General features: G+C 40.2%; 1 protein-coding gene across 3 annotated transcripts; it reads right to left on the bottom strand.

Moving 5' to 3' along the window:
- Window positions 1–633: 633 nt before the first annotated feature.
- On the bottom strand, window positions 634–26,320 carry TFG (trafficking from ER to golgi regulator). 3 transcript variants are annotated; one of them, XM_068417340.1, is made up of 9 exons: window positions 26,170–26,319; window positions 22,992–23,096; window positions 20,740–20,948; window positions 13,526–13,609; window positions 12,491–12,637; window positions 10,816–10,983; window positions 8,311–8,451; window positions 3,854–3,943; window positions 634–1,410 (listed from the first exon to the last, which is right to left on the bottom strand). In XM_068417340.1, exons 3-9 carry the CDS (start codon window positions 20,921–20,923, stop codon window positions 1,055–1,057), a joined length of 1,170 nt encoding a protein of 389 aa, XP_068273441.1. In that variant the 5' UTR covers window positions 20,924–20,948; window positions 22,992–23,096; window positions 26,170–26,319; the 3' UTR covers window positions 634–1,054. The 3 variants fall into 3 exon arrangements, with proteins under 3 accessions (XP_068273441.1, XP_068273442.1, XP_068273443.1); XM_068417341.1 differs by lacking the exon at window positions 26,170–26,319 and adding an exon at window positions 25,700–26,120; XM_068417342.1 differs by lacking the exon at window positions 3,854–3,943 and having other exon boundaries at window positions 26,170–26,320.

The following is a 26,320-nucleotide window of genomic DNA, read 5'->3' as shown; positions in this document are numbered from 1 at the left end:
ATATTTTCACTCACTTTATTTCCTCATTTTTCTTTATGAGAGTTCAAGCAGCTTGCTCCAGTTCATTTTTTTTTTATTCCCTAGTTTTATGTATTCCTAGAATCCATAAGATGGAAAATATTAACTGGGAGAATGTTTTGCTCTCTGCTGTTATATGGTCTATTGAACTGGTTACAGCTCTTCATCTGCTTTTTCTTGGCTCAAAATCATGTCACTGGAACTGCTCTCCCAAGCTTTTCTGGGTGGCAAAGAACCTGTGGAAAGTTGTTCTTTTTAAAAATATATGTATTTGGCTTAAATTTTCAAGTAATAAACCAATTCTCCCCCTGCCCTCGTTAAAGTGAAATTGGTAAGGGGCTCTAAGATTTACAGATGGGTTCTTATTCACTTGGTAAAAGGGTTACTTGGCACTTAACAACAGCAGACAGTGCAAAACCATCTGCTCCTGCATAACCTCTGCAAAAGCGATCTGTATTTGCAACACTTCTCCATCTACACACCTAAAAACATACCTCTCCTCCTACCCACCCAAGATCTTCACCGTGGTATCACTACACCCAGCACGCACACTTGCCTTCACACCATTTTCTTGTTCAGTAGTACCTAAATTCTAAAATCAAGATCAGGCAAATAATAGGTTCAGGGTTTTTATTAGTTTTCCATGTGAGCATTACAATTTATAATACGTCATACCTAGTTTTACCTCCCAAATGAATCTAATTTAGTACATCATGGTATATTAGTAAAAACAAAGCCTGGTAAGTGGGCTAAACTTCCAACTAGCATCTTCATCTCCTTCAAACAAGGCAAGCTAGAATGTCAATCACTTCACAGACATTTAGATAGTGTTTCCCAAAAACAACCCAGGCCCAAATTAAACTAGGAAGCGTATACAATTTAAAGCAGGAAAGATTGGTTTGGTCGTTCCCCTCCCCCCCCAGCATCACTTCATTAACAAGCTAGAGATTTGCCTCATTAACAGTTTTGGGATCTCAATTAAAACTCCTGGAGTCTGTCGGGATGGAATCGTAGGCGCCGGCTGGGTGGCACCTCCTTACCGGTAGCCCGGTCCCGGCTGGGTGTAGCCCTGGGGGCCGAAGGGGGGCCGGTTGCGGGCGTAGGGGTTGGGCGCGCTGGGCGGGGGGGTCATGGTGCTGCCGGGCGGGGGGGTGAAGCCGGGCCGCGGCTGGTAGGCGGCGGGGGCGGCCTGGGAGGCGGGGGGCCCGCTGTAGGGGGGGGCCGGGGAGGCCTGCGTGGTGTAAGGCTGCGGGGGGTAGCCGCCCCCCGCGTACTGCGGCGGCGGCTGCGGCTGCCCGGGGAAGGCGGCGGCGGGGGCCGGGGCGGCCGGCTGGCTGTAGGCCGGGAACTGCTGGGCCTGCTGCGAGGGGGGCTGCTGCTGGCTGTAGCCGGCTGGAAAGCAAAGAGCAAGGTGGAGTCAGAGAGCAGAAATACCTTTTGTTTGTTTGGTTTTTTCTTTTTTGTTACAGTGACAAACACAAAACACCGCGATAAGCACAGAAAAGGCCAACCAAGAATGAACTGCAAGGCTTCCTGCCTGGCACATAAGCACTCTGCCTGGTTTTTGGTGCACAGCAACACTGAAAATAGTATAAAATAGTTTTTCTGCAACTAACGAGAATTTAAAAATGACAAACAGTATTTTACCATCATGTCACATGGAAAATAAAAAGTCTTCATTGGCAAATAAGGCAAAAACGCAACCTTTTTCCCAAATAAAAACTCAAAACTAAACTGTCATTAAACTCTGATAATGTTTTCATACCAGTCATACCTTTGGTTAAATCATAGGTATTTTCAGTGCTTTGGAGTTAAATATGAAACAGTTGTGCAGAACAGAATACTTCAGTACCAAACTTCCATTTAAACATGTCCCAAACTTGATATTTTTTTTTCTGTATAAAACCAGCTTCCAAAAGGAATTTCTCTTACTGAAAACTTTAAAATGACACAAAGTCCTTTCATGAAGAAATAGCTACTGTCATCCATCATGAAACACACCTGCAGCTACTTGCAATGAAACCTCTCCAGTGACTGGAATCCTGTCAGCATTAAACACCAGACACACAAATTATTAAAAGTGCACAGCCCTAAACGGAAAGAGTAAGGATTGAAGAATGCACTGGAGTAAACTCACCTTGAAACTGGGGTCAAAATTTACTCATAAGGCAAACCTCTGAAGGGTCCGTTTTTACTACCATGAGTAAATAGCCACATTGTTGCCTAGGAGATCTACAAGAGTGGGAATGGATCCTGCTCTTGGGGTACATGGGTTTGAAAAGAGACAATACTCATGGGAACAACAGCAAAACAAACAAAAAAATCCCATGAGTCAAAGGCTGCTGTCACTGGGTCCCCCCCCAAAAAAAACAGTTTCTGAAAGATTAGGTTAATCGTGAAATAAGTTACGAGAAACAGAGGAGCCCCAGATCAATTTTGATGGTGCTTCATTCTTACTTGAAGATGATGTTGATTAGAACTCATATTGCACTACAGCTTTCACAGGAACTTCTCCAGTAAAATAATGGATTAGATGATGATGGGATATGACTAGAAAGCAGATGGAAACTCCTTGCCCCCCCCTCAGTTTTTAAGCCTAAAGAATGTCAGATAGAGCCTTCTACTTCCAACAGGCTTGTTACTTCTTCTGAAATTAGACTTCAGAAAGTCTGTCACTGTCTTCTAATTACAAATGTGGGGGTGAGAAATCTGCAGAGAACAAGATACTGTTTAGAGACCCAAAGCAACCAGCTCTCGCACAGTGCACAGGAACAAGGGCTGAGGCACAAACCTTCAGTTCCAAGTTTTCTAGGGTTCTTATCCAAGATAAACATGGAATTTCTTCATAAGCTCTGCAAGTGTTCTCATCTACATCAAAACTGATGCACTCCCACTGTATATATTGCACACCAAAAAAAAAAGGCCATACAGGCTCTATTCTGAGTCACTTAATGGTATGGGAGTGTTTTGTTTAGTTTAAGGAGGATTGTTTAAAACAAGGAATGATAAATGCTTTGTATCATTTTCTGAAAGTATTAAGCAACTTGCAATTTGTTATGGAATCTGCTGTTACAGGTTCGTCCCTGTACTTTAGCTGGATTATGATTCTAGCATGTACTGTGCATTATTAGATGCCAGCTGCTTCTAAAGTAAATAACAAAGTTTGCAAGTCAAGTTTGTTTTGGGTATACACAAAAGCCAGCTTTTCATATTTAACGGCACATAAACCACTACTGCACTAAAATGTTCTTCTGCTGCAAGTCTGCTAGCACCTTTACTCAAGGTATCAGCAAAACCAACAACTAGAAAACCTATCACTTGAAAGTTTCTCTGATATTACTCTGATATAGTAGCTAAGGATTTACTAAATGAGTGTTCACACCACTAAATTTTGTACATTAAGATCATTCTAGATGCAAGAAATGGGGGCCATTTTCTACACCTCCGATATTTAAGGAAGCTAAGTTGGGATGTTTTAGTCACTTACTTGCCAGAATCCCAAGACTGCAGAAGTTAATCCTGAAGACTGCTCATACTTCAGGTGATTCCTTTCGCCTACCTAACAGTGCACTCTGCTGATTCATAATGAAGTCTGCTTTTGGTCACAATCAAGTAGGATTGAGATACCGTAACTCCAACTATGTATTAAAAATACAGACAGCTACAGTGTTCTCTTACTGGTACTTTCTGACTGGTGCCAGTTCCCATCAGAACCAGAGGCACTCAGGCTGCTCAGCACCCTGCCCTGCCCCGCAGGTCCACGAACCGAAGCTCACAGGGTCAGGCACTGAAGGAGAGGTTCTACAGCTACACCGCCGTGGAGCGAGCTGCTTACCTGGGTACTGCATACCGTACTGCTGCTGGGGCTGAGCCTGCGGCTGCTGAGCGGGGTAACCGGGCTGTTGGTACTGCTGATACATCTGACCTATGGATTAAAAACTGATTTAGTTGAAGCCCAGTACCCTAGCTACATCATAAAGACACCGTGAACAACATCCTAACAGTTCAAAACCACAGAGACAAACCCTCTCACAACATGTAAAAACCTTTTAAAAAAAAAATCTGAACACAGTGAAGTTTGAATATGTGTTCCACCTATTACCAACTGAAATCAATCTACAGATTTTAGCTTCTGAACCATGCCATTCTGAAGACTAAATGATGTTTAACTCCAACAGAATAAATAATTCTAATCTGGTATGTGGTGCTTACTATTTCACATTTTCAGAGGACGCCAGAAGCCATGTACCTTAATTAGTGCTGCTCTGGTGGGTAACAGAGCAGGAATTTTTAAACATCTTGATAACTGCTCCAGAACTTACATTGTAAATTGAAGTACTTAGAAAGTTAAACATGTCCTCAGACTGTCTGTTTATATTAGGTTTTTAAGACCATTCCTGCATCAAAGTACTGTAAGCAGAGTGGTACATTATTTATTCTGACCACATTTTCCAGATCAGTCATCCATCTCTTAATATCTGACTTGCTGTAAGCCAAGTTTTCTTGAGACCCAGGGGTATACTCTCTAAAGAAAAAAACAAATCCATACATTCCTAAGCTTCGATATTCCAATTCAACGCTAATTTTTCCTAAATTCACTGTTTCCAATTTCATGGCAAGAAGAGGCAGAATATTTGTTTAGACCTAACCTATGGGCCTTGTTTAGGCTTTATGCTTCTGCTGTTTTTCAATTTAGTAACAGGCACGGTCAAAGAACAAAAAAATAAACTGCCAAAACTAAAGCTTAGCTGAACTGGAGCAGACGTGGAAACTTTACTCTTATAAAGTATTACTGTACTGTTACGCATTCTGCAAAGATCAGCAGACTGTATAAATACACTGTAAGCTGTATCTTCGGAACTGTACCAAGACAAAGGCAACTTGGCTCTGCTCCAAGTCATCCCAGACCCCTGTGCACGGTGCTTTAACAGAACTCATTTCATTTTTTCTCTGCATTACTTGCAGCTGAAAGCAGCAGTATTTTACATTCACGCTAAGGTGTTTAAAATGTTTTATATTGCTACAGACCCTTCAAAATTTTATTGGTATGCAATTATTGTGGGATGAAAAGAGTGCTGAACAGGAGGCTTGAAAAGAATTTAAGCCTGTTAGCTTGATAATTAAGAATTAGAAACTGAGAATGCATGTTTTCTATTTCTTAAACTCAGTTGTTATAGGGAAGTTCTGGGAGCACAAGCAGGAGCCTGTCTGTCTCAGGCTAACAGAGAGACCACACTGGCACCTGCTGGAGACCCCAGGTAAAGGGGTAGGAAAGGAAGAGCATGGAGTTTTCCAAAGCTTTCTGAGAAGACTTGCTGTCTTCACCAAGGTTAGTGAGGAGCAGAGAGGTGTCCCAGTGCCGTTCAAGAAAACATTCTTAATTTACAGCCATGAATGCAGTCAGGGATCCTACGGGTCCTTAAACACACAGAGTTTTCCCTCTCACTGAATTTTTACTCTGAGAACAACATGAGCTACAGCATCAGTGTCTGGTTTTGTACTTAGCAGTGCTTATTGCAGTGAAGTTATCTGCCAGCATTTACCATTGTTCCTGTGCACTGAAACAGCCATTTTAGCTTGATAGAGAAAAAAGACCAAATAGGTATATAGTCACACAGCATTCTTTTCCCTAGAAGATCATTTAAGTGATTACGTTAATGAACTTTCACATCTGTTTCAGCAAAGACTAAAAGTGTCCACGTCTGTAGATAACAATTGGTTCCTGTGTGTGTTCAGTGGCTGGATTTAGTGGTACAAAAGCACAGGCATGCCACAAGAGACAGCACTATATTGAAACTTCTTTGTTGTATTGATTTAATTCATACTAGTGAATGCTTAAAATTTTATCAAGGGAGGCGAGCCCTTCATCAGCATCTGCATGTAGAGGTGAGGTGACATGCTATTCACAAATAATGATAACTAATAACCAATTATAATCATCGTAACATCATTTATTGGCTAAGAATGCCATTGAAAAATAATCCCTGATATACCAGAATGATTGACATGTGATTGGCATCACCATTTTACTTACATCTTCAAAACACTGGGAAGGTGGGGGGGAAGCACAGCTTGGGGTGTTTTATTTTTTTAAGTAGTGAACTAATATTCTAGAACTAGTTGTTTTAAAACTAGTTTCTAACAAGAACATGCTCTGTACCAGCAGTGCCGTTTGTGTGAGCCAATCTGTTGAAAACCTAACCACCAAAACGTACCCAGACCGATGGCCAGGCCATGGCCCTGCACAGCTTCTAAACTCGGCTGCACAAGTGCAGGAAGGGAAAGCTGGAGGGGACAACACAGGTCCCCAAATTACCACTGGGCTGAGGTGCTATCAAAGAGTGAAGTACAGAAAGCTACTCCATGTTTCAAAGGGAAGTCTTTGAACACTTTGGATAAAAGCAACCTAGTTTATGAAAAAAATTCAGAAGCTGGTAATCACACATCTATTACCCAGCTTTGGCAAGAGATTGCTATTTACCATATGCATACAATGGACAGCGTAAGTGCTCCCTCTAGTATTTCTGATGAACAAAGTGCAATAATGACTTCTGATCTCTTCCCAAGAACTGAACCAACCTATTTTATCCATACGGTGAAGAAAATATAATCAATAATTAACATATTTCAGCAGCAATAATAAAAACTGCATAAACTACAGAACAAAACCTTCATAATTAGTGCTGCACTTTTACGTGCAAAAAAAAAAAGGACTTGGGCAGAGGTATAGCACAGTTCAGGGTTTAAAAAAAAAAAGCCACTACACTTTCCTCGACCCAAGTCTAGAAAAACCGTTACACCTACTCTGATACACGAGCCTGGACAACTTCTTTCCCAAGAAAGATGAGTTTTGCTGAAACAACCACTTTTTCCCTTCCCTGGTGTTAGCAGCTATTCAGGTTCCAACCTCCTGCTGCTAGTGCTTTTGAGTGTTTCACTTTTTTGTTTCAGTTCTAGTTTAATGTCAACACTTAAAACCTCATACCTTACTGTATTAAAGTAAAGTAGAAAGGCTAAATTCATAAAATACAAGTTCAGTAGATGAGAGTATATTTTTTGAATATTTTGAATATTAAGTTTTCTAGCTGCTGACAGAAGAACTTGAAGCACTTTTTTTCCAAAAGTAACTTCCCCACACATCACACATCAAACACCAAACAGTTATCATGTATTCAAGCTACAAAGATGTCTCTTGCTGTCTCATATCACTTGACTAATTCTTAGGGGAGTAAGCAAAAAGAAAAAAAAAAAGCTGTAAGCAGCAAAACAAGTGTTTCATAAGCTCCACTGCAACCAACAGCATTCGTGCCTCCTCTAAATATTATGTTTAACTACAAGTTGCTCACATACTCTGCTCAATCAAAATGTTACTGATGCCCTTCAGGCAAGACATTGCACTGACTGTGGATACTGTCATCACCCTCAATAATGCCTCTCACATTTACCTCAGCATTATGCCAGTACAGGAAGTAGCAGACGGTTGCAACTTGTTTCTAAACTAACACAGAATCAACCTTATATCATACTTCATACAGAGGTAGAAATACCAAAGCAAGTCATTCCACAGGCAGTTCCATCCAGGTCTGAAGGCTCAGTGCTCTTAGAAAATACCAATAGAAAAATGATGCCCAAACGTAGCAAACCGCTGAATAGGTTTATATTTATAAGTCAAATAACATGTAAAAGGCATAGTACAAGAATCTGAGTATCAGAGTAAAGACCTGAAGCTTTAAAGGAGAGCCAAGTGCGGCTCTCAAGGGTTACACAGAAAAACTACAATGTGTACTAGACAGTTACAAGGTCTAACCTGACTAGCACAGAGCCAGCTGACACAGTAAAGCAGCAATGCGGTAGTGGCTCTGTTTTGTTAGACAGAAATGATGAGTAAACAACATTTTTAATTCACAGCAGACAAGCCAATAAACTGTTAGCTGAGTGAAAGCCTGACACAACACACAGGGTATGATATGAACTGATGCTGTCAGACAGCTTTAAAGTGCAGCGTATATAAATCTGCCTTACAGTAGAACGAGCACGAATGCCAGTAGAAAACAGTATCATGAAAATCCTCATCATGTTTCATCACCTACCGTTTTAAATAAAGCTCCTGCTCCACCTGCAGTTTCTATATTGAACGGCATGTGAGGAACAAAGTTTTTCCACCTAGTGGCACAGATGAATTTGCAGTTTGGTGTCAACTTTGGGTCTGCTAATTGGAAGTCTTAGCTACTGACCACTCAGATTCAGACACCATCACTCACATCTTAAACAGTGGGAAAACGTGCTGCTTACCTTCCACCTGACCAGTCTGTGGCTGTGTTCCAGGGTACGGTGGCTGCTGTGCCTGAACACCAGGGGGGTGGGCTGCAGAAGAGGAGGAAGCGATGCTGTCTGGTGTTCCTGACCGCTCTTCTGCAGGGGCACTGGGTGGTCCTAAAGTAGCAAAACCAAAGTACATATGTGAAATGAACAGAGTTTGAATTAAAAAAAATCTAATACAAGACCATTCCCTTGCAAAGCTTTTAACGTTTTTTTCCAGTTTTCCATAGATTTACATCTGAGTGCCATGCCCAAGCTAAAACTAAATATATTTGCACATCTAAACTCTCCTTTGAAAATACTTTTGGGGGAATTTTCCACCTGTTTCTAGGTCACTCAGATTTCATCCTTCCGAGGAACCTGACCCATTTGTGGGATAAAACCCTGCGTGACAACATGTTTTTTCCACAGCTTCAAGCATTAACCTTGCACATGTACACTGAAGACGTGCTACGTTTGGACAGAACATACACCTACACACCTATTGTTTCTCATCTGGAGCAAAGGTGAAAGGCTGTGCGAAACTGTGCAAATGCACGAGTGTTTTACTGTGGCCCACATGGGCCCAGGCAACAAAATGTTTCACTGATAGTCATACAGCATGTGAACAGAAAACCTCAAAGGAATGTATTACATTCACACTCCCGGACAGGATACGGCAGGCTTCAGTCTAAAAGCCATTCTCTGCTTTGATAATTCTGAAAATATTCTAGCTAGCACCCAAAGAAAGCATGGAAACGGAGAATACAGATATTTCTCTACATTAGTGAGAAGTTTTGAAATATGCATGTGAACAGATATAAGATACTCCAATTGAATGCAAAATACTTTGTTAGAAACAAGGGAGCTGAAACCTGGACCTTTCCAGCTCTTAGCTATATGAACGCTACCCATGAGACAGTACTTTCAAATACATGCTTGAAGTTAAGCACAAGTATTAGAATTGCTGCAAATTGACTTTCCATTTTAAGAAAGTTATATTTACACAATATAAATATGCATCCAATGAGCCCTTAATTGTGTTTTCATGTTACCCTTATTAGAGGGAAAATGAATTAAATCTGCCTACTTCTGGTTTTGCCTTTATATACATAACTGCAGGATTATAGCTTTAGAAATGGGATTTCTTATATCCTGCTTAAATGGTCCTCTGTGAAGTTCTCTGTACATTCCAAGCATGGTCAGGTCAGTTCACTCCATCAGAAGAATTATGGAGATACATAAACATTGAAGTATCACCGATGCTACGATCAAAGCATTAACTGACTGAGGCTTTGTGCCAAAAGACAAAAGCACTCCTTCAAAAATTAGCTCCAATTTTACGCTAGCTGTAGTTCATATTCTAGTCTATCACTTCATTGTTCAGAGAGAGCTCACTGTAAGTCTTCAGGTACCACCAAACCTTTATCTGGTTTGTGAAATAACCATGCTGTGACAATACCCAAAATGTGCCATGGAGGAAGAGACGACTCAACAGGCCTGACCCACGGAGCAGTGCCCCAATCTGCAGACAACCGCTCTGTCTGCAGGTACAACTTTGGATGCTGCACAGTCACAATCACGCAGTGCAGATCTATTCCTATCACCCCACACTTTTGCCAAGGCAGCCGTGCTGTAGAAACAAGCTCTAGTTGCTATTAGTTTGCCCATCTGTATCCTTAATTACTTCACACACCATATAAAATTTACTTGCTCTAACATTGAGAGTACACAGCAAACCCTGTTAGCTAACAGCAGTTTTATTTTCAGGTTTCAATGCTACATTAAACCTTGCCAGACCCATGCAGATTCTGTGCAAAATCACTTCTCTATATTCTGCATCACACTCCCTATCACATTCTACATCACTTTTCTAACTTCAGTTATCCTCTCCTGAGTTGACCACATGCAGTTTAGTATAATCAGTTTTTGTTTGTTTAACATTCTACTACGAGATAGGGCCAACGGTCATGCAGCTCTTCAAGAATAAACATAATTCAGACCAGTAGGTTATTCCTTTCTGTTAACAGTAAAAAAGTTGACACTATTCACTTTTGAAATGAAACACAGAAAAGGTGGGGTCATACAAAACATTCTGATTGACCCAAACAGCAGAAGCACAAGTCAAGAACAAGCTGAACTGCAAGATCAAACCCTAAGGCAGAGCAGTGGATACTGCTTTTCTATCACTGGCATATACCAATTAAGTTACTCTACACAACAGCTTTAAGTAATTCAAATAAAAAAATTTAACCCATTTCTACTCCAGGCAAAAACACCATGCTAAAACCAACAGCAACATTTCAACAGTTTGCATACAGAAGTTAGCAAAAACAGTTACAACACCTTAATGTATCAAGTTTTAGAATTCTGAAAAGAAATAGTGAATACAGAACACAGCTTAATACATCCAAAGTACAAATGCTTTGTTACAAATCAAGATTAGAGTCATCGATTATGAACAGGTTTTGTTTTCCTTTTCCTAAGCCATATTCTCACCTGACACTTGATCATCTGTCAAGCCAAATGCTGACATGACATTCTTGCTGATTTCATCCTGGTTCTTTAGCGGATCGAATGCAGACATGCTTGCTGCTATAACTTGAGTAGATGGCTTAACATTAGAGTCAGCAGCAGCAGGCTTTTCTTCCCTACCATCTACAGCATCTACAAAACAAAATGCCCAGTTATTAATTCTTGAGAACTGAAACACCATCATACATACATACTGTACTACAGCGACTTCAAAACTGCATAGTTGGGGGGGTTTTTTAAATTTTTAACTGTTGAAATGCTTATATTAGAATAACAGTGATGAATCAGTGATGTACCTGAAACTGTGATGAATCACAAAGCTTAGGTTTAATTACACAATTACTTAAAGATACACTGATGCTGTGGAGTATCAGTATCACGTATCACTTTGTCTTAAATTCAAAGCTACAAGGCTCCTGCTTCAAAAAATTGTTCTGGTATGACTTGCCTACAGAGAATTCAAAATTAAGAAAACTTATAGGATAGGTTCCAGTTTATTATAGTGTTTGATCAATTGCAGTCTTTGTTTTGTTCTATCCCCTTCTCCCCAAATTCTTCCTAAGCTGACAGGTGAAGTTCATCTCTTTGCAATTACACAAGTAACACTGAATCACTCAGAAATCTCTTACCTAGTAGAGTGTGACATTTTCTCTTAAAAACAAAGAAATGCAGATAGGGTTTAGACTAGTTTTGTTTACACTCTAAGATCATCACCCTTACCTCCTTCCAAATGGTTTACAACCAGAATTCATGGTATTCTACTGAAAGTAGTAATTGCTTATATTGTGGGAACAGTGGCTGGGATTTTTTAAACAACAAAACCAATAAAACTTCAAAGTGTAAAATACAAAAGCAGCCCTTCCTAAAAGAAAGGCTGGAGTTCTCAGTTTGCCTCTGTACTCAGAACACTGTACTCCATGACTGTGTGTCATTATTTCCCGTGTCCAGCTTACCCAAAATCTGTAGTTAAGCACACAGAGGTACTGTTTTTACAGTACAACAACCCTAAGCTAGGAGATCAATGCCTCAAAACTGGGAGAATAAGACTTCCTTTCCCATGTTGCCCTCCCCTGCTAATCCTTTCCCACCCCTACCTGCACCCTTGTGCTGCTTACCCTGAGACAGCTCTGATGCTGGTCTGAGCTCAAAATGTGTGGATTCAATTTCCTAACCTGGCAGAAAAAGTGGATATAATTTTTGCTGAATTCGCTTTTTACTGTTTTAGTGAATCAAACTCGCTTAGCAACATGACAAGATAAGCACCAGAGTTAGCCCAAAGTAAGCAGTGGGAGTGCTCAGCTGGGAGCAAGAACTCTTCAGCAACAACAAACTACTAAGTCAGCTCAAAGCCCTCTCAAAACATTGCTGACTTACAAGTGTTAGTTACAGCATTTTCATACATTGCAACAAAAACTCAGACTTTGAAGTTTTATTCCTAAATTAACTTCGTGCTTTACTCCAGATAATTTGAATAAAAATTCTGCCTCTGAAATAACTGAAGCATTAAAAATTAAGTCCTGAACCATCACGCAACAATTAAGAATGATCACAACCAGTATTCAAGCCTCCATTTTTCACTTTGTTAAACAGTACACAACTCTGCAAACCAAACTAAACAACTCTTTGCCAGGCTGCCTACCACTTTCAGGTAGATTAGTGGAAAGCCCTGGATCAGCTGGTGGTTCTAAACAGTCCAGTAAACGATTGACTTTATTGCGAAGTTCTATCAGCTCTCGACGCAGGTATTTCACCTGATTAGATTCTAGGGGTCTTGGTTGTCCATTCACTGCAAAACAGCAATTAGATAAATTTAAGACTGTAGTAACATTTTGACATCCAGTTTAAAACTGCGAAAAAAGAAAAATTCCCAACTGTTACTTGCTTGTAGCATTATCATCCTCCATGCAGTTTAAAGTGACACAGTGCAGTCAACAGAGAGTGAACTCATTCTAGAGTTTACTGTTCCTTTAATATAACCTCAGTTCAGCAAAATCCACAGAACCAGAACTGCAGAGTAAAGTCTGCAGTAAGTTTCTGCATTGTTTACTCATTTCCATGAATACACCCTGAACAATACAAATACCATACTTGGTTGTAGGAAGCTGTCCCTTTACAAAGTGCCTTTAGAACACTGCTGCAATTCATGAATAAGGTCAGCGTCCAGGTCAAAGGCTGCTTGCTATCCCTTGGAACAATGTGCTAATTTACCAATAGTAGTTTGAAAATAAAGAACTATTTTATACAAAGGCCAAAGGATAAATGTTAAAATCTATTCACCTTTAAGCAATTAATATTAGTTTTTAGCAGTGTACTAGTAACACTGCAAGTTTATCATCTTAAATTTCTCATGCACCTGTGAAGAAAATCCCACAAACACTAGAGTGAAAGATAACATAGAAAATAACATTAAGAAAAAGCAATTGACCATATATATATATATGTATGCCAAATACTTTAAGCAATCCTATAAAAAGAAATAGTTTCATTTTCTGTAAGTTTAGATGTCACATGAAACAGAGAAAACAGATATCGTGTATTAATCCAGTATTTTTAACTTCCTGATTTCATTCTTCTGAGGTGACAAACTGAAAGTTTTTAGCACTTTCCAGTGAAGCCCACTGCCTGCATTTTAATAAACATCATTAAAAAAAAAAGAGCAATCTTCTATACTTACCAAACAATGTCAGTTTAAGTATCCTACTGCATTGAATTGCAAAGGAAAGATCTGAGCTATCGAAAATTGTTATAAGATCTCCATCTAAAAAAGAACATGAAACAGTTACATCAAAAGCAAAGCCTATTAATGACTGAACTTCACATTAGGGCAGAAAGGTTCCTTCATTACTAACAAGTAACATTCCCTATTTGATTCTGAAGCTACTAGAAAAAAGTCACCCATTAACACTATCACAAAAAAGGTACCATACCTCATTATATGGAGGATGAAAAAACTGAAGATGTAGAAGGGTTTCTCTGTCATTAGTAACTAAGGCTTGTAGCCTTGTTTCCCTGAGCTACAATCAATTAGAAACACACACAGCTGGTTTAAAAGCATCTGCAATAACTCGGGTAGGAAGAATTCTTTATAGAATTAGGAACACTTATGAAGTAAAACTGAAGTCCTCAAAAAAAGATTTTTTTTTAAAATCATATCACAACAAAGCAACAAGTTAGACTCGTACATAACACAACACAAAAATGTTTATTATTTTAGTGTGAGAGTCAGTGTGCAGGGAAATGATGCACAGAAGGTAAGACAGAAGAATGACTGGCTCTAAAAGGGAGCCTTCTGATATCAGCCCTCTGAAGGTTCCACATAGCTCATCATTGTTTTATGTTTGCATACAGGATGAAACATTAAAGCTAAGAGTTCACAAAGGCCAACACCAGAAAGAATGATGCTGCCAGTTAAAGTTATGTGCCCATTTCAAGTGGCTCCAAAAGTGTGCTGTCAGGCAGGAGAGTCAAGACAGATGGCACATGCCAACCCCAATTTAATTTTAAAAAAACAACACACACGTACAAACAAGGGAAAATTTTTAACTGACTAGAACTCTTTCTCAGCTTATACTCAGAACACTGAGGTGGTGCAAGACTGCTTTTCAACAAGGGAATGGTAATAAAGTTCTTGTGTAAAAGTGAATAGTAAAAGTATCTAACAGCCTGTCATGGCTTGACCAGGAAGACAGCTAAATACCACACAGCCACTCACTCAATCTTGCCTCGGCCTCCAGGGAATGGGGGAGAGAATCGGAAAGGTAAAGGTAAAGGGACTACATGGGCTGAGAGAAAAACAAGTTAATAATTGAAATAAAATATAATAATAATAAAGATAATAATAATAGAATATACAAACAAGTGATGCACAGTGCAGCTGCTCACCACCCACTGACCAATGCCCAGCCCGTCCCTGGCTAGTGACCCTGGAGGAGCGAAACCCCGAAACCACAGTCCTGGGAGAGAGAGAGCCCGACTTCCCAGCCAACTCTCATCTATACACTGAGCATGGTGTTGCATGATATGGAATAATCCATTGGCCAGTTTGGATCCGTTGCTCTGGTTATGCTCCCTCCCAGCTTCTTGTGCACCTGCACACTCACAAAGCATGGGGAGTTGAAAAGTCCTTGATTTCTTAGCAACAGCTAAAAACATCAGTGTATTATCAACATTCTTCTCATACCAAAATCCCATAATAAATCCAAAACATAGTGCTATTCAAGCGTTAAAAAGAAAATTAGTTCTATTCCAGCCAAAACCAGGACACAGCCTTAACCCACAAATAGGAATGAAGACATAAAGATGTCAAAGTTGTCAGAACAAAACTTTCCTCTCAAACCAGGAATGTGGCATGAAGTCTCAAGTCTTAGCCATTTATTTTCGTGTGGCAGACTGAAGAGGAACTCCCATCCCAATGCAATGGGGGATGAATGCAAAAGAATCTGCACATTGCCATCAGACACAAACTATGCAAGAATTGTATGGGATCATTTATTCTTAAGATACAAAGGGCTATGCATAAAGCATTGAACACCTTAAATCCTATTAATACCCAAGAGACACCAAGTTCCCATTAAGCTTGGTCTCTCACAATTTTTAGCCTGAGTCAAGACAAGCACTGTCCTGCTTTGGACTAGGACAGAACCAATTTTCCTTTCAGTGATTTTCCTTTCAGTTAAGTTTCTTCTAAGTAGCTGCACTTTCTGAAGGTGACCATATTTTTCAGACAGTGTCCGTTTCTAGGATTGATAACACTTGAAGTTTACAGTTATTACTAAGGTAACAGCAGGAATGGTATGCAGAAAGGCTCTTGCTTAGACTTACTCCTACAGAAACCAAAGTCACTGCTAAATTCCTCATAGTCCACCAGTGAAGGGACATAGAAGGGTCACACCTCTGGGAAGGGGCGGACAGGACAGATAACCCAAAATTGACCAACAAGGTATTCCATCCCATACACATCACTCTCAGTTTAAAGCAGAGGGATCACAAGGGTTGCACACCCTTCTATGGTGGGCGTCCAAAGAGGACTCTGTCTTTTCTTTTTTTCTCCTGCCCTCAATCCCAATCCATGCATTCCTGGATCCAGTTCCTGTCTGCTGCTGAGGCCAGTCTGGGACTTCGCGGAGCCTGCCCTGCAGCACCAGTAGTGATGGGATTGTCACTAGGGGAGCTCAGTCTTGGCTTTGTGTATATTTGTATATATTTAACTATTTCCATTATTATTATTATTATACTTTTTCATTGTTATTGTTTATTAAAACTGTTTTAACTTTCCAACCCTTAAGTGTCTCTCCCTTTTCTTTTTTCCTTCCCCCGTCTGGGGGGAAGGAAAGGGTTAATAGAGAGCATCTGCCATCCCTTTAACAGCCAGTCCAGCTTTCAGCCTTGACATCCACATAACATCCTGCTTGCTCAACAAGATCACAGATAAAACAAGACTATTCTCTTTGGCAGGACAGATTTTCTGCTGGTTTACCTAATTCAACAGATTATTAATATATTAATAGATTAAAAGAACACAAATTAGGCAGTGCAAAGGAAAGAGTGGGAACGCATTATCAGGAAAACTTGTGTACTGGCAGAGGGAAAGAGAAGGGATAGCAGGACCACTTCCTTCCAGAACACCTTGATGACTAAGAACTGAGATGAGACACTATCTAGCAAAGCTTCACCTTCAGAAGCAATGATGTTAGACAAATGACACACTGCTTGGAACAAAGCCGGCTCCAGGCTACCAATATTCCCCCCTAAAACACTGTTACAAGAAGGCTCTGTGGACAGACACAGAAACATGTTTTTAATTACACATTACTGCCACGAAATTCTGAGGTATTCCTTATGCGCTGGTGACATGAGGATCCAGCTGTATAAAAGTCATGGTTAAACATTTCAAATAAATCTGAATGCTTATGTTAAGAAAATAGGCAGTTAAGAATAATGATTAAAGTTTTACTTTCAAATTACTAGCAGAAACGAAAGGCTGAAAAGCACCAAGTACAGAATCTTGTTAGAAGCATAAAGTCAGTTCTACGACTCCTATCAACAGCCATCAAGCTACTACCCAGTAGCACACATGCTGGGATTCACAAGGTATCTGTATATGTCAAGTCATACAAAGTCTGACAATTTAAGTATATCAGATTTATCAAACAAACTTTTCATTTTAAGGCGTATCAATAAAGCTTAATTCCTATTATGATTATATAGACAGGAATATACAACGTTAATTATTTTCTACTAAGAGTAGAAAATAAGAGTAAAAGAGACTTTCCTTTATTTTTCTCTACTAATTTTGTTATTTCAAGAGCTTACCCTTCTAGTTTTTACAAAGGGCATAGCTTTCAATTCCCATGTACCCTAAATATTCCCTGCTATGCCAATTATAAATTTTTTCCTCTTTAGTACAGGCTAGTGACTCCCTTAAATTACCTACGGACTGGAAAGTATTTTAGCATTAATTTTGCATCATCATTATGCCTTCCAATTTTTATGACATTAGAAGTTAAAAGAAATTGGAAATGTTTAAGACAGTAGAAATCTGCCTCATTATCCTTGGCCTTGCCAGCTATGCTTCCTCTCTACTAGCTTTATCTACCTTTATATTTATCTTTTTTTTTCCTACTCCATTTCGGGGGAATAAAAAAACCAAACACTAAACCCAAAAGTTTTCCTTCACTTTGGTAAATTTACCCCTTTTAAACCCAAAGGTAGAGACATTACTGACTAGCATACCACCTTGACTACATATTCTCTGAGTTAATAACTCATTATTGGCTCTGACACAAAGACATCAACTTCTACTGCCAAGTAATGAAGAGCAAGAATGAAAAGACCAATCTCACATTAGGCACTCTAGTTTTAAATTCAAGCCTAACTTCAAAAAAAACCCCTAACTTTTCTATTATTGGCTCCTTAGGAGCTTTAGCATGTGATGTAACTCAGTCACATGGTGTACTTAAGATGCAATTCTACTCTTTGATTCATGTAAATTCTCTGCTGGCACTCCTCATTGGTTTAGTGGGTTTTGGGTTTTTTTTTTTCAGACATTGGGTTTTACTACATATTCAAGAACCTTAAGCAGGACATGAAAATTATTTCACACCTAGTAGAGCAATTTCCTTAGTTCAGAAGTTTGAAAGATGCCCAGCTTGAATATAAAACCTAACTTCACAAGGCAGTAATCGAACTGAAACTTCTTTTCCCTGGTAATTAATAAAAGCATCACATAACCTAAATATAACTTAGGAGTATGCTTCTGACTATCTTAGTCCACAAATCCAGAGACAGAAGGCTTGGGATTTAAAGTTTCCTAGCCTCTCCAATTAAGCATTCAAGTTCAAAAAAAACCCCAAGATGTGTTAGATTCAAGGATCATGACAGTTTGGTGAAGATACAAAGCCACAGTATTTTGCAGAAATGTTAAGTAGAAAATCCCATATCCAGGCCTGAAGATCACTAGCTTCCCATGTTACAGCAATGAGAAACAAAGTCAGGAGGGGTAGATGAAGCATTCTTCTGAACACTCAAAGAGTGTGCACATGAATTCTGAGAAGACCCAGATCGAGGCTGCAGAAGTAGTGGAAATTCTCAGACCACCTTAAGATATCTTCCCATAACACATGAAGACAAGCATTCCTCCAGGTCTGAAGGGATAAATAACAAAGTGGAAATAGCTAGAATGTATATATTCCAATGCTTCTAATGACTGAAATAGATTTAAAGAAGAATCATAGCTTAGTGTCCTGGTTTCACTGGAATAGAATCATAGAATCAATTTTCTGTTCAGAAAAGCTGCATTTTTGAGAAGACTGCAGGAACAAAGTTGATAAGACACTTTGTTTTAGTTCGTGGCCAGCCATGGTATGCAGGTTTCCATGGTGATCAAGGCCATCAGCAGTTTCTAGTTAAGCCAGGTGCTTAAGCTGGGAGGAGGGAAAGCCAGGGCACCTGACCCAGGCTGGCCCACAGGTGTATTCCATACCATAAATGTTACACTCACGATAAATTGGAAAGTTTGCTGAGGACAGGCCTCCTCCCCAGTGGTTGTTATCCCTGGAGGGGCTCGCCCATCATTCCACTCCTGAGGCTTGCTCCCCCATTTGTTGTGACCATCGCACAGTGTTCGACATCCAGCATTCACTGGGTTGAGTGTAAATCATTATTATTATTATTATTATTAGCATTAGTACAAATATTAGGGCTTTTATTTTATTAAATCTTTTTCATTTCAACCCACTGGTCTCCTTTCCTTTTCCAGATTCCCCTTCAGGCTGGGGAGGGGTCATCAGATGATAAAACAGCTGGTTATAGTTTAGCCCCAGATGCAGGCTAAACAGAGACACTTAGTTGAACCAAAGTCAAGAATACCACAGTCCTCATATGACAATCAATCTGAAGCCTAGTTCTGTTAACTTTTTCCTTAATCACTTGCAGCTTCCTCTGATATCTGATATATTTAAGCATTTAAATGTTCTTAATAGTGATGATCAGCTAGGATAACATATACTGAAATTCCACGTCACAGTGGAGAAGTAGTACATTCTGAGACAAAGAAAGCTAAAATTAAAAGTAGGAGGTCTCTAGGCTATGAAAGACAACCAAAGAATGAAACTATAATTACAGTCTCCATCACACACCATTATCTTCTTCAAAAAAAGACAGAGATAGAAGCATACACAAAAGCAGAGAACTATACTTAAAGAACAGGTAAGAATGCAAAAAAAACGGAGTAGATGCTTTAACCTAACGAAAAAGCATCCATCAATTTCCTTTCACCTTTCTCAGTCCAGAAAGAAAAAAGAAATCAATGCGATAAGAGGAAAAACAGAACCACCAGAAATCCACTGAGCTCTCTCCCACTAGAGATCAAGACCCCAAATATTAGCCCTTCATTGCGTATCAATGATAAGCAGGGTCTCTCAAAGGCTTCACGAAAAAATTGTCCCAGGGTCATTCAAAGTGAAATTTTATTGCCTAGATGTATGAACAAAAGTTATTTGACATTTTAAGTACCACAGACAGTGCTAAAGTTTCCTATTGCTATTAAGAAAAATGAACCTGAATGCTTCAGTAATGTAGCTCTCTTACTGTACACCAGCATAACTATCAGAGTCTTTAATCTAAGAGACTTTGGATTTTATCACTTCATTCTGAGTTTCATTTTATGAAACCACCTCTCTGTTCCAAATTAAGTAACTTATCCATGCCCCACACTGACATCCAAAGAGGAAAAACCCTCCAAATCACAACTCTCTTTCTATGCATCTCAAACAAGGCCCTCTTCATTCTGTGGAAGCCCTTCTTTCTCAAGGTTGCATTTGTTCAGCACTAATGATTGAGATTTTCTTTGAAACGACCAATGTGCAACGGATTCAAACTGTCACAGAGGTGGAAGATTACTTTTAATAAATATTTCAGGTTAAATTAAAAGTTTCTTCTAATCTTTGCTGATGGAGGAAAACATAATCAAGAATTACTACTACATAAATCAAGTTTCCAAAGTCTTATAAGAGCTTGCGTTAAGTCATACATGTTTATTCACTCCTCGCCTTCAACCCACTTTAGCACTGAAAACAAAAAAAAAAAAATGATTAAATGAGTGGACAGGAGAGAAATCTGCAATAGCATCAGCTTCCTGCAACAGCAAGAAAAGAACCTTCAGATGGCTGATATTTCAGAAAAAAATGGAGAAATACTATGTTAAGACAGCATAACCACAAGAGATCCAGCTTCTACTGTCTGATTCAAAGGATTTCACAAGAAATCACTGGCATTTGCCAATGAATCTGGACAATTTTGAAGAGGTGAATTTCAGAATTTCTGTCCATAGATAAATCATATCAGAGCAACAGTAGTAATTAAACCTCAACAGCAGTAATTAAATCTTACCTTCATCTTTATATTTTATTGTGACTTCATCATTGCTCAGAAGTTTTCCTCTGAAAACTCTTTGCATCATTAGCACCAATTCATCATAGGTGATATCTTCATTATGAATAGGAATTCTCCTAATATCTTCCCCAAGCTGAGCTTTGATGATCAGCTTCCCACTTAAGTCCAGCTGCCCATTCATGGTGGATTCCTTATTGCTTGCCGACCTGTTAATAAAACATTAAAAACATTTTAGAAAACTAAATTGTTAGTTATTTAAATGTATCTGGTGACAGCTTTCCATCTTTTCATGCACTAATTTCTCAAACAATAAAGTGCACAATACACTAACTGAGCTCACGGGCAAAGGAGAACTCTGTAAGAGCAGACACTTCAAATCAACAGTTACCAGAGTTCCTAGTGCTCAGAATTTAAAAGTAAAGATTTTTTAAAAGTCAGACAGCTTTTAGATATGTATGACATTTAGAAATTTCAAACTTTTTTTTTAAAAAAAAAGATATCAGCTGTAAACTGTCATGGAGGACAAGCTATAAAGGAAATAATATTCCCTAGGATTTGCTTGAGATACATGTACTCATCTCTCTCAGGGAAAGTGAAATTGTAGCAAATGCTCTCAGCCTTCCAACATTATATTGGTTACATTATCACCTTATTAGATTATTTTTACATCCCCCATAATTATGATAACCAAAGGACTTTTTTTTCCCCACTCAAGAAAATACTGCCAGAACAAAATACTTCAAAGATTATAGGTGGTAAGGTGGTTTTTATTAAAGGAATCAAGTCGAATCATGCATTATTTCATAAATAAATGAAGAGCTGAACATTGGTTTTGTTATACGAATGATCAGAACACATTGAGGGTTCCTCTCCAGAAAAGTGAGGTACAAAATTTTTCCTTTTTGAAATTTCAACCGAGATGTTTTAACCAAGATTTTAGATTTTTAAAACCTGCTCAACAGACCCCACATAAGGCTCGCAGCTACAAATGTTTTATGCAGCATACATGGTCAGAACAGTTAGTTACTGTCAGTGCTTTAAGAGAGGTGGAAACTGCTCCAAGTTAAAAGGAAGCACTCCTGTGTCCAAGCACCACACAGCATATATTTCACCAGGTATATCTTTAAGAATTTATGTAAGACTATTTAAAAATTACCACTTTGTATCGGGCACCTCTCTTCTTAAAAAACACAAACGCCTTATGTTTAAAAAAACCCAGAAACTACAGAGAAGTTATTGAGCAGAGGAATGGAAAAAAAAAAAATCTAGATAGCTGGTCATATGTCCCTTTCCTTCCTCACTGTTTTGGACAGGGCCAAAACAACAGATCTGGAATGAGGAGCAATTAAAGCAGCAGTTATCTTAACATCTGAAGTACAAATACTGGAGATCTTAAAAGTAGGAAGCCCTGCACATCAAAATTGACATTTCCAAAGCCACATGCAGGCAAGCATGCTGTTCGTTCTCTTGTGCAAAAAGAATTCTTGGTAGAGATATGCAGATATTTCTCCCTTACCTCTAAGGATGTTATAGCACAGTGCTTTATGAGAAAACCGAATTTTGCTTTGGTCAGTCTGTTTTTAAAGTACTACATTGAAAATGACTTCTCTCCTACCAGAGAAACAAGACACTCAGCTAAAGCCTTTAATACATCATACCTTGATGCATCTATATCTATTTAACTTTACTGTTTCAATGGCAATGTTTTGCATTAAAAAGATGTAGTATGATGCTATCTCTAGACTGAAATTCAATTTCTTGGGTGTTTTTGGTAATTAACTTAACATAAAGCAAACATTTCATGCAAATCCCTTTGTTTAGCCCAATGACATCCACCCCAAAAAAAAAAGACAAGCACTGAACCAAGCACTGAAAGACCACTGAACAAAACTCATTCTCCTAATCAGATGTAACAGGAGGCAGGTGGATACACAGTCTAACTGCAGAGAAAAGGGACCTGCAATTAACACAGCCAGTTTGCTGCTGAGACACTAGGATGAAACAGTGTTTATAAATATCGTTAATGCTCGCTAACATATTATTCATGTTTTGCAACACAGGAGTCTTGACTGCAGGCACATCAATTCAGTCTAATCAACATTTTGTTTAACTTTGTTGTACAAGCACAGGTTCTTGCAGAAGTTGGTTGTGTGGGGTTTTTTTTAAATTTAAAGTATTTAACAAAAAAAAAAGCATCCATCCACAGGTTTTCTTTCACCTCCTTTCCAAAAACATACATTTATCATTACCTTGTCTGTCTTATTGATGGTAGATTATTGGACAGATTTACCACCTCACTTCAGGACAGAGTTAGGATAAACCGCCATGCACTATCAGTGGTAGAAAACAGGAAGCTGCATCAGAAAAAAAAACAAGAAATATTTATTTACAGTCACACTTCCTTAGAAATATACACTTCACATCAATCTTTCACTTTAGAACATCTTAACGAATATACCCGCTAAAAAAAGTCACTGTTTTATCCATAACGTAACAATCAGATTGACACTTCTGAATATTGTAGCGTTTGAAGTTCAACTAAAACAGATCTTGAACAAGAGTTTTCATTTCATAATAGAAGTAGCTTATTTTTTCTAAGTTTTGTAACTGCATGTAGGAATTCCTAACAGTAACGTGTTGCTTTCCAGGACAGTGATCTTCCCCAAGAGTCTCAAAATATTCATTTGTATGGCCTCCATCCTAAAATCCCAGGTTAAGTTAAAGAAAATAAACTTTGATTGACTTAGCAGTATAAAAACCCAGAAGTCCATTTCTTAGCTTAAGGCTGAAGCCTCTGTGGCATTAAGTAGTGGGTCTTCGAGGACAGACTGCACAACATGAGGACAGACTACCAAGAGGAAAGGAGTAGTAATGCCACTTTCCCACCAAACTGGACGAGAAGAAGGAAATGCACTCAGAAATATCCACCACTTAAAAATATGATCTGCCCTCAATTCAGCTTCAGATTGTACGTTTTCTGCTGGAAAGCCTACGTGATGAGCTGCCTGAAGTTTATTACACAAGTGCTTAATGCCCAGAGCTACAAGACAATGATTTAGCACACAGACCAGTCCGATGTAGAACGTAACTGTGCTCCTCCCCGTCACCCTACAGGCCTACCCTACTCAGCACTTTTCTCCTTGTCTCTCTCTCGCACACATGGTGAATCTCAAACATCCATAATCTGATTTTTAGATTATTTGCTGCTAACCAGAGGGGAAAAAAGTGGTTCCTCTCATCCACATGAAATCAGGCTTCCTCTTTCAACACAACTGGAGTAAACTGGAACAGGCAGGCACAAGACATACAGGATGGAAGCAGAGAGCAAGCAATCCCCCCCAGAGCGGACAAAGCCCCTCCCTGTTCTCACAGGCTGGCAGCTGGTCCCCTCATCCTGGGTGTGAAACGTTCACCTTTAAAAAGGGCTGTGCCCACTCCTGACAGGGAGAGAGGGTAAGCCTGTTGTGACATCACAGAATGTCAGGGATTGGAAGGGACCTCGAAAGATCATCTAGTCCAATCCCCCTGCCGGAGCAGGATTACCTGGATCATATCACACAGGAACGCGTCCAGGCGGGTTTTGAATGTCTCCAGAGAAGGAGACTCCACACCCTCTCTGGGCAGCCTGTGCCAGTGTTCGGTCACCCTCACCGTAAAGAAGTTTTTCCTCATATTTATGTGGAACCTCCTGTGTTCCAGCTTGCACCCATTGCCCCTTGTCCTGTCAAGGGATGTCACTAAGCAGATGAACAGGGAGAGACTACTTTTGTGACTCCTCACATACATTTTATGAAATGAGGAATGCATGAAGATGGTGCTCCTTTCACCCCAATCTTGCTACAGCTCCAGATAAAATTTACTGCAAGAGACACATATGGGATACAGATAATGCATCTAAGAGTGGTTTAACTTAGGGAATTCATTCAGCTACCATCTCATGTTGTTTAAACATTAGAGCTGGGCACTGGTTTTGCTTCTTAGCATTACAATGTCAGCTACTTAGAAACTGATAACAATAAGAATCAAACCTCCTCTGTAATTCCTAGATACACGTTTTGGTGAACAAACCTGTGCTCCTGTGGCCTTTCAACAGATTGAATGCATCATATGTATCTTTGTGCAAGGAAACCAGGTACTGTAATGTATTTACAGAACTATAATGTCTTATTTATCCACATTGCTCACAGAAATCTGCTGCATGTCTATCAACGATTATGAAAAGGTAACAGGAAAGCATTTAAATGCACTTTTTTTCATTCCAACTGTTCTCCATTCTGCTTGAAGGTGTCCAGGTTTTAAGAGACAGATTCTAAACACTGCAACTGCTTGCAACTGTTACAGAAAACTGAAACGTTCTAATTATTGAATTACACAGCATTCAAGCTTTTCTTCCTTCACTGTGACATAGCTGAATGGATGACTCCCTTGAGAGAGTTATTCAGAGGAGACATCCAAAATGCACACTAATGAGCTTTTTAACAGAACCAATCACAGTGTCTACTTTCTTCAAGTGAAAAAAAACCAACCAAACAAAAAACCATTAATGTCTTCCTGTTTAGGAAAGACTATCATAAGAATCACACTGACATCTTTCCAACCTTCCTGGTGTAGCACATGCATTTTAGAGGTACAGATTTTTTCCTCCCCCCTTGGCTCATTTTCTATTCACATCACGCACCAATCTAAACGGTGCATGTGGACAGGGGCTGTCCAATCTAGGGCAGTCACTTCAGGATCCCTTCTAAAGCCATGACATCATAACCATGTTGGATTTCACTACCCTTTTTGCACTGCAGCAGAGAAAACCGGCCTTGCCTAAGCAAGGGAAGAACAGGCACTCCTGCTTCACTCCTTCCTCTATCAAAACAGGGACAAGGAACAACAGGGCGAAGCAAACAGAAACAGGGCCAAGCAGCATCGCCTCCCAAACCCCACTCGAGGGAGCCACGAGTTTTACCAGCATATCTGGGAGTTGAGGGGGGAGCAGAAAGGATAAGAGCTCTTTTCGTTCTTCTCCAGTTCTGATAAAGGCAGGTCCGACCTAGTGGGGCCCAGAAATCACAGCCATTCCCTACCGGGAAATGAGGAGTCCGCAGTTCCTCTGGCCCCCAAGGGGAAAGAGGCTCGGTGAGCAAGGGAACACCCCCCTTGCGGAGGGAGGGCGGGAGAGAGGGGAGGCCTCTGCTAGTGCTCACCCCCGATTCCCCAGGCCGAAGAGGCCGGGGGAGGTTTCAGCCTCCCTCAGGCGCGGCCGGGGGGACGCAAGGGGTCTCCCGGCCTCTCCTCCAGGGGCCGCGTCGCCCCTGGACACGGGGGGCTCATCCCCAGCCCGCAACCGCCCCTCCCGCCGCCTTCACACACGGGCAACGGCGCCCCCGGGAACAGCGCGGGGAGGGGGGATGGGGGCGAGCAGCCGCGCTCTCTTACTCTGCCTTCTCCGCGGTCCCGCCGGTGGAGGCCCCCCGCCCCGTCCGAGCCCGGGCACGGCCGCCGCCGCCGCCCGTACGTGGCAGGGGAGAGAAGGGGCTGGAGCGACGGCTGCGGCTGCCGGGCCTGCGCGAGCCGCCCGCATGCGCAG

This window comes from Nyctibius grandis, chromosome 23 (genome assembly GCF_013368605.1).
Source record: "Nyctibius grandis isolate bNycGra1 chromosome 23, bNycGra1.pri, whole genome shotgun sequence".
NCBI classification, from domain to species: domain Eukaryota; kingdom Metazoa; phylum Chordata; class Aves; order Nyctibiiformes; family Nyctibiidae; genus Nyctibius; species Nyctibius grandis.
Note: the sequence above shows the minus strand (reverse complement) of the source record. Positions and strands in the feature narration are given on the sequence as shown.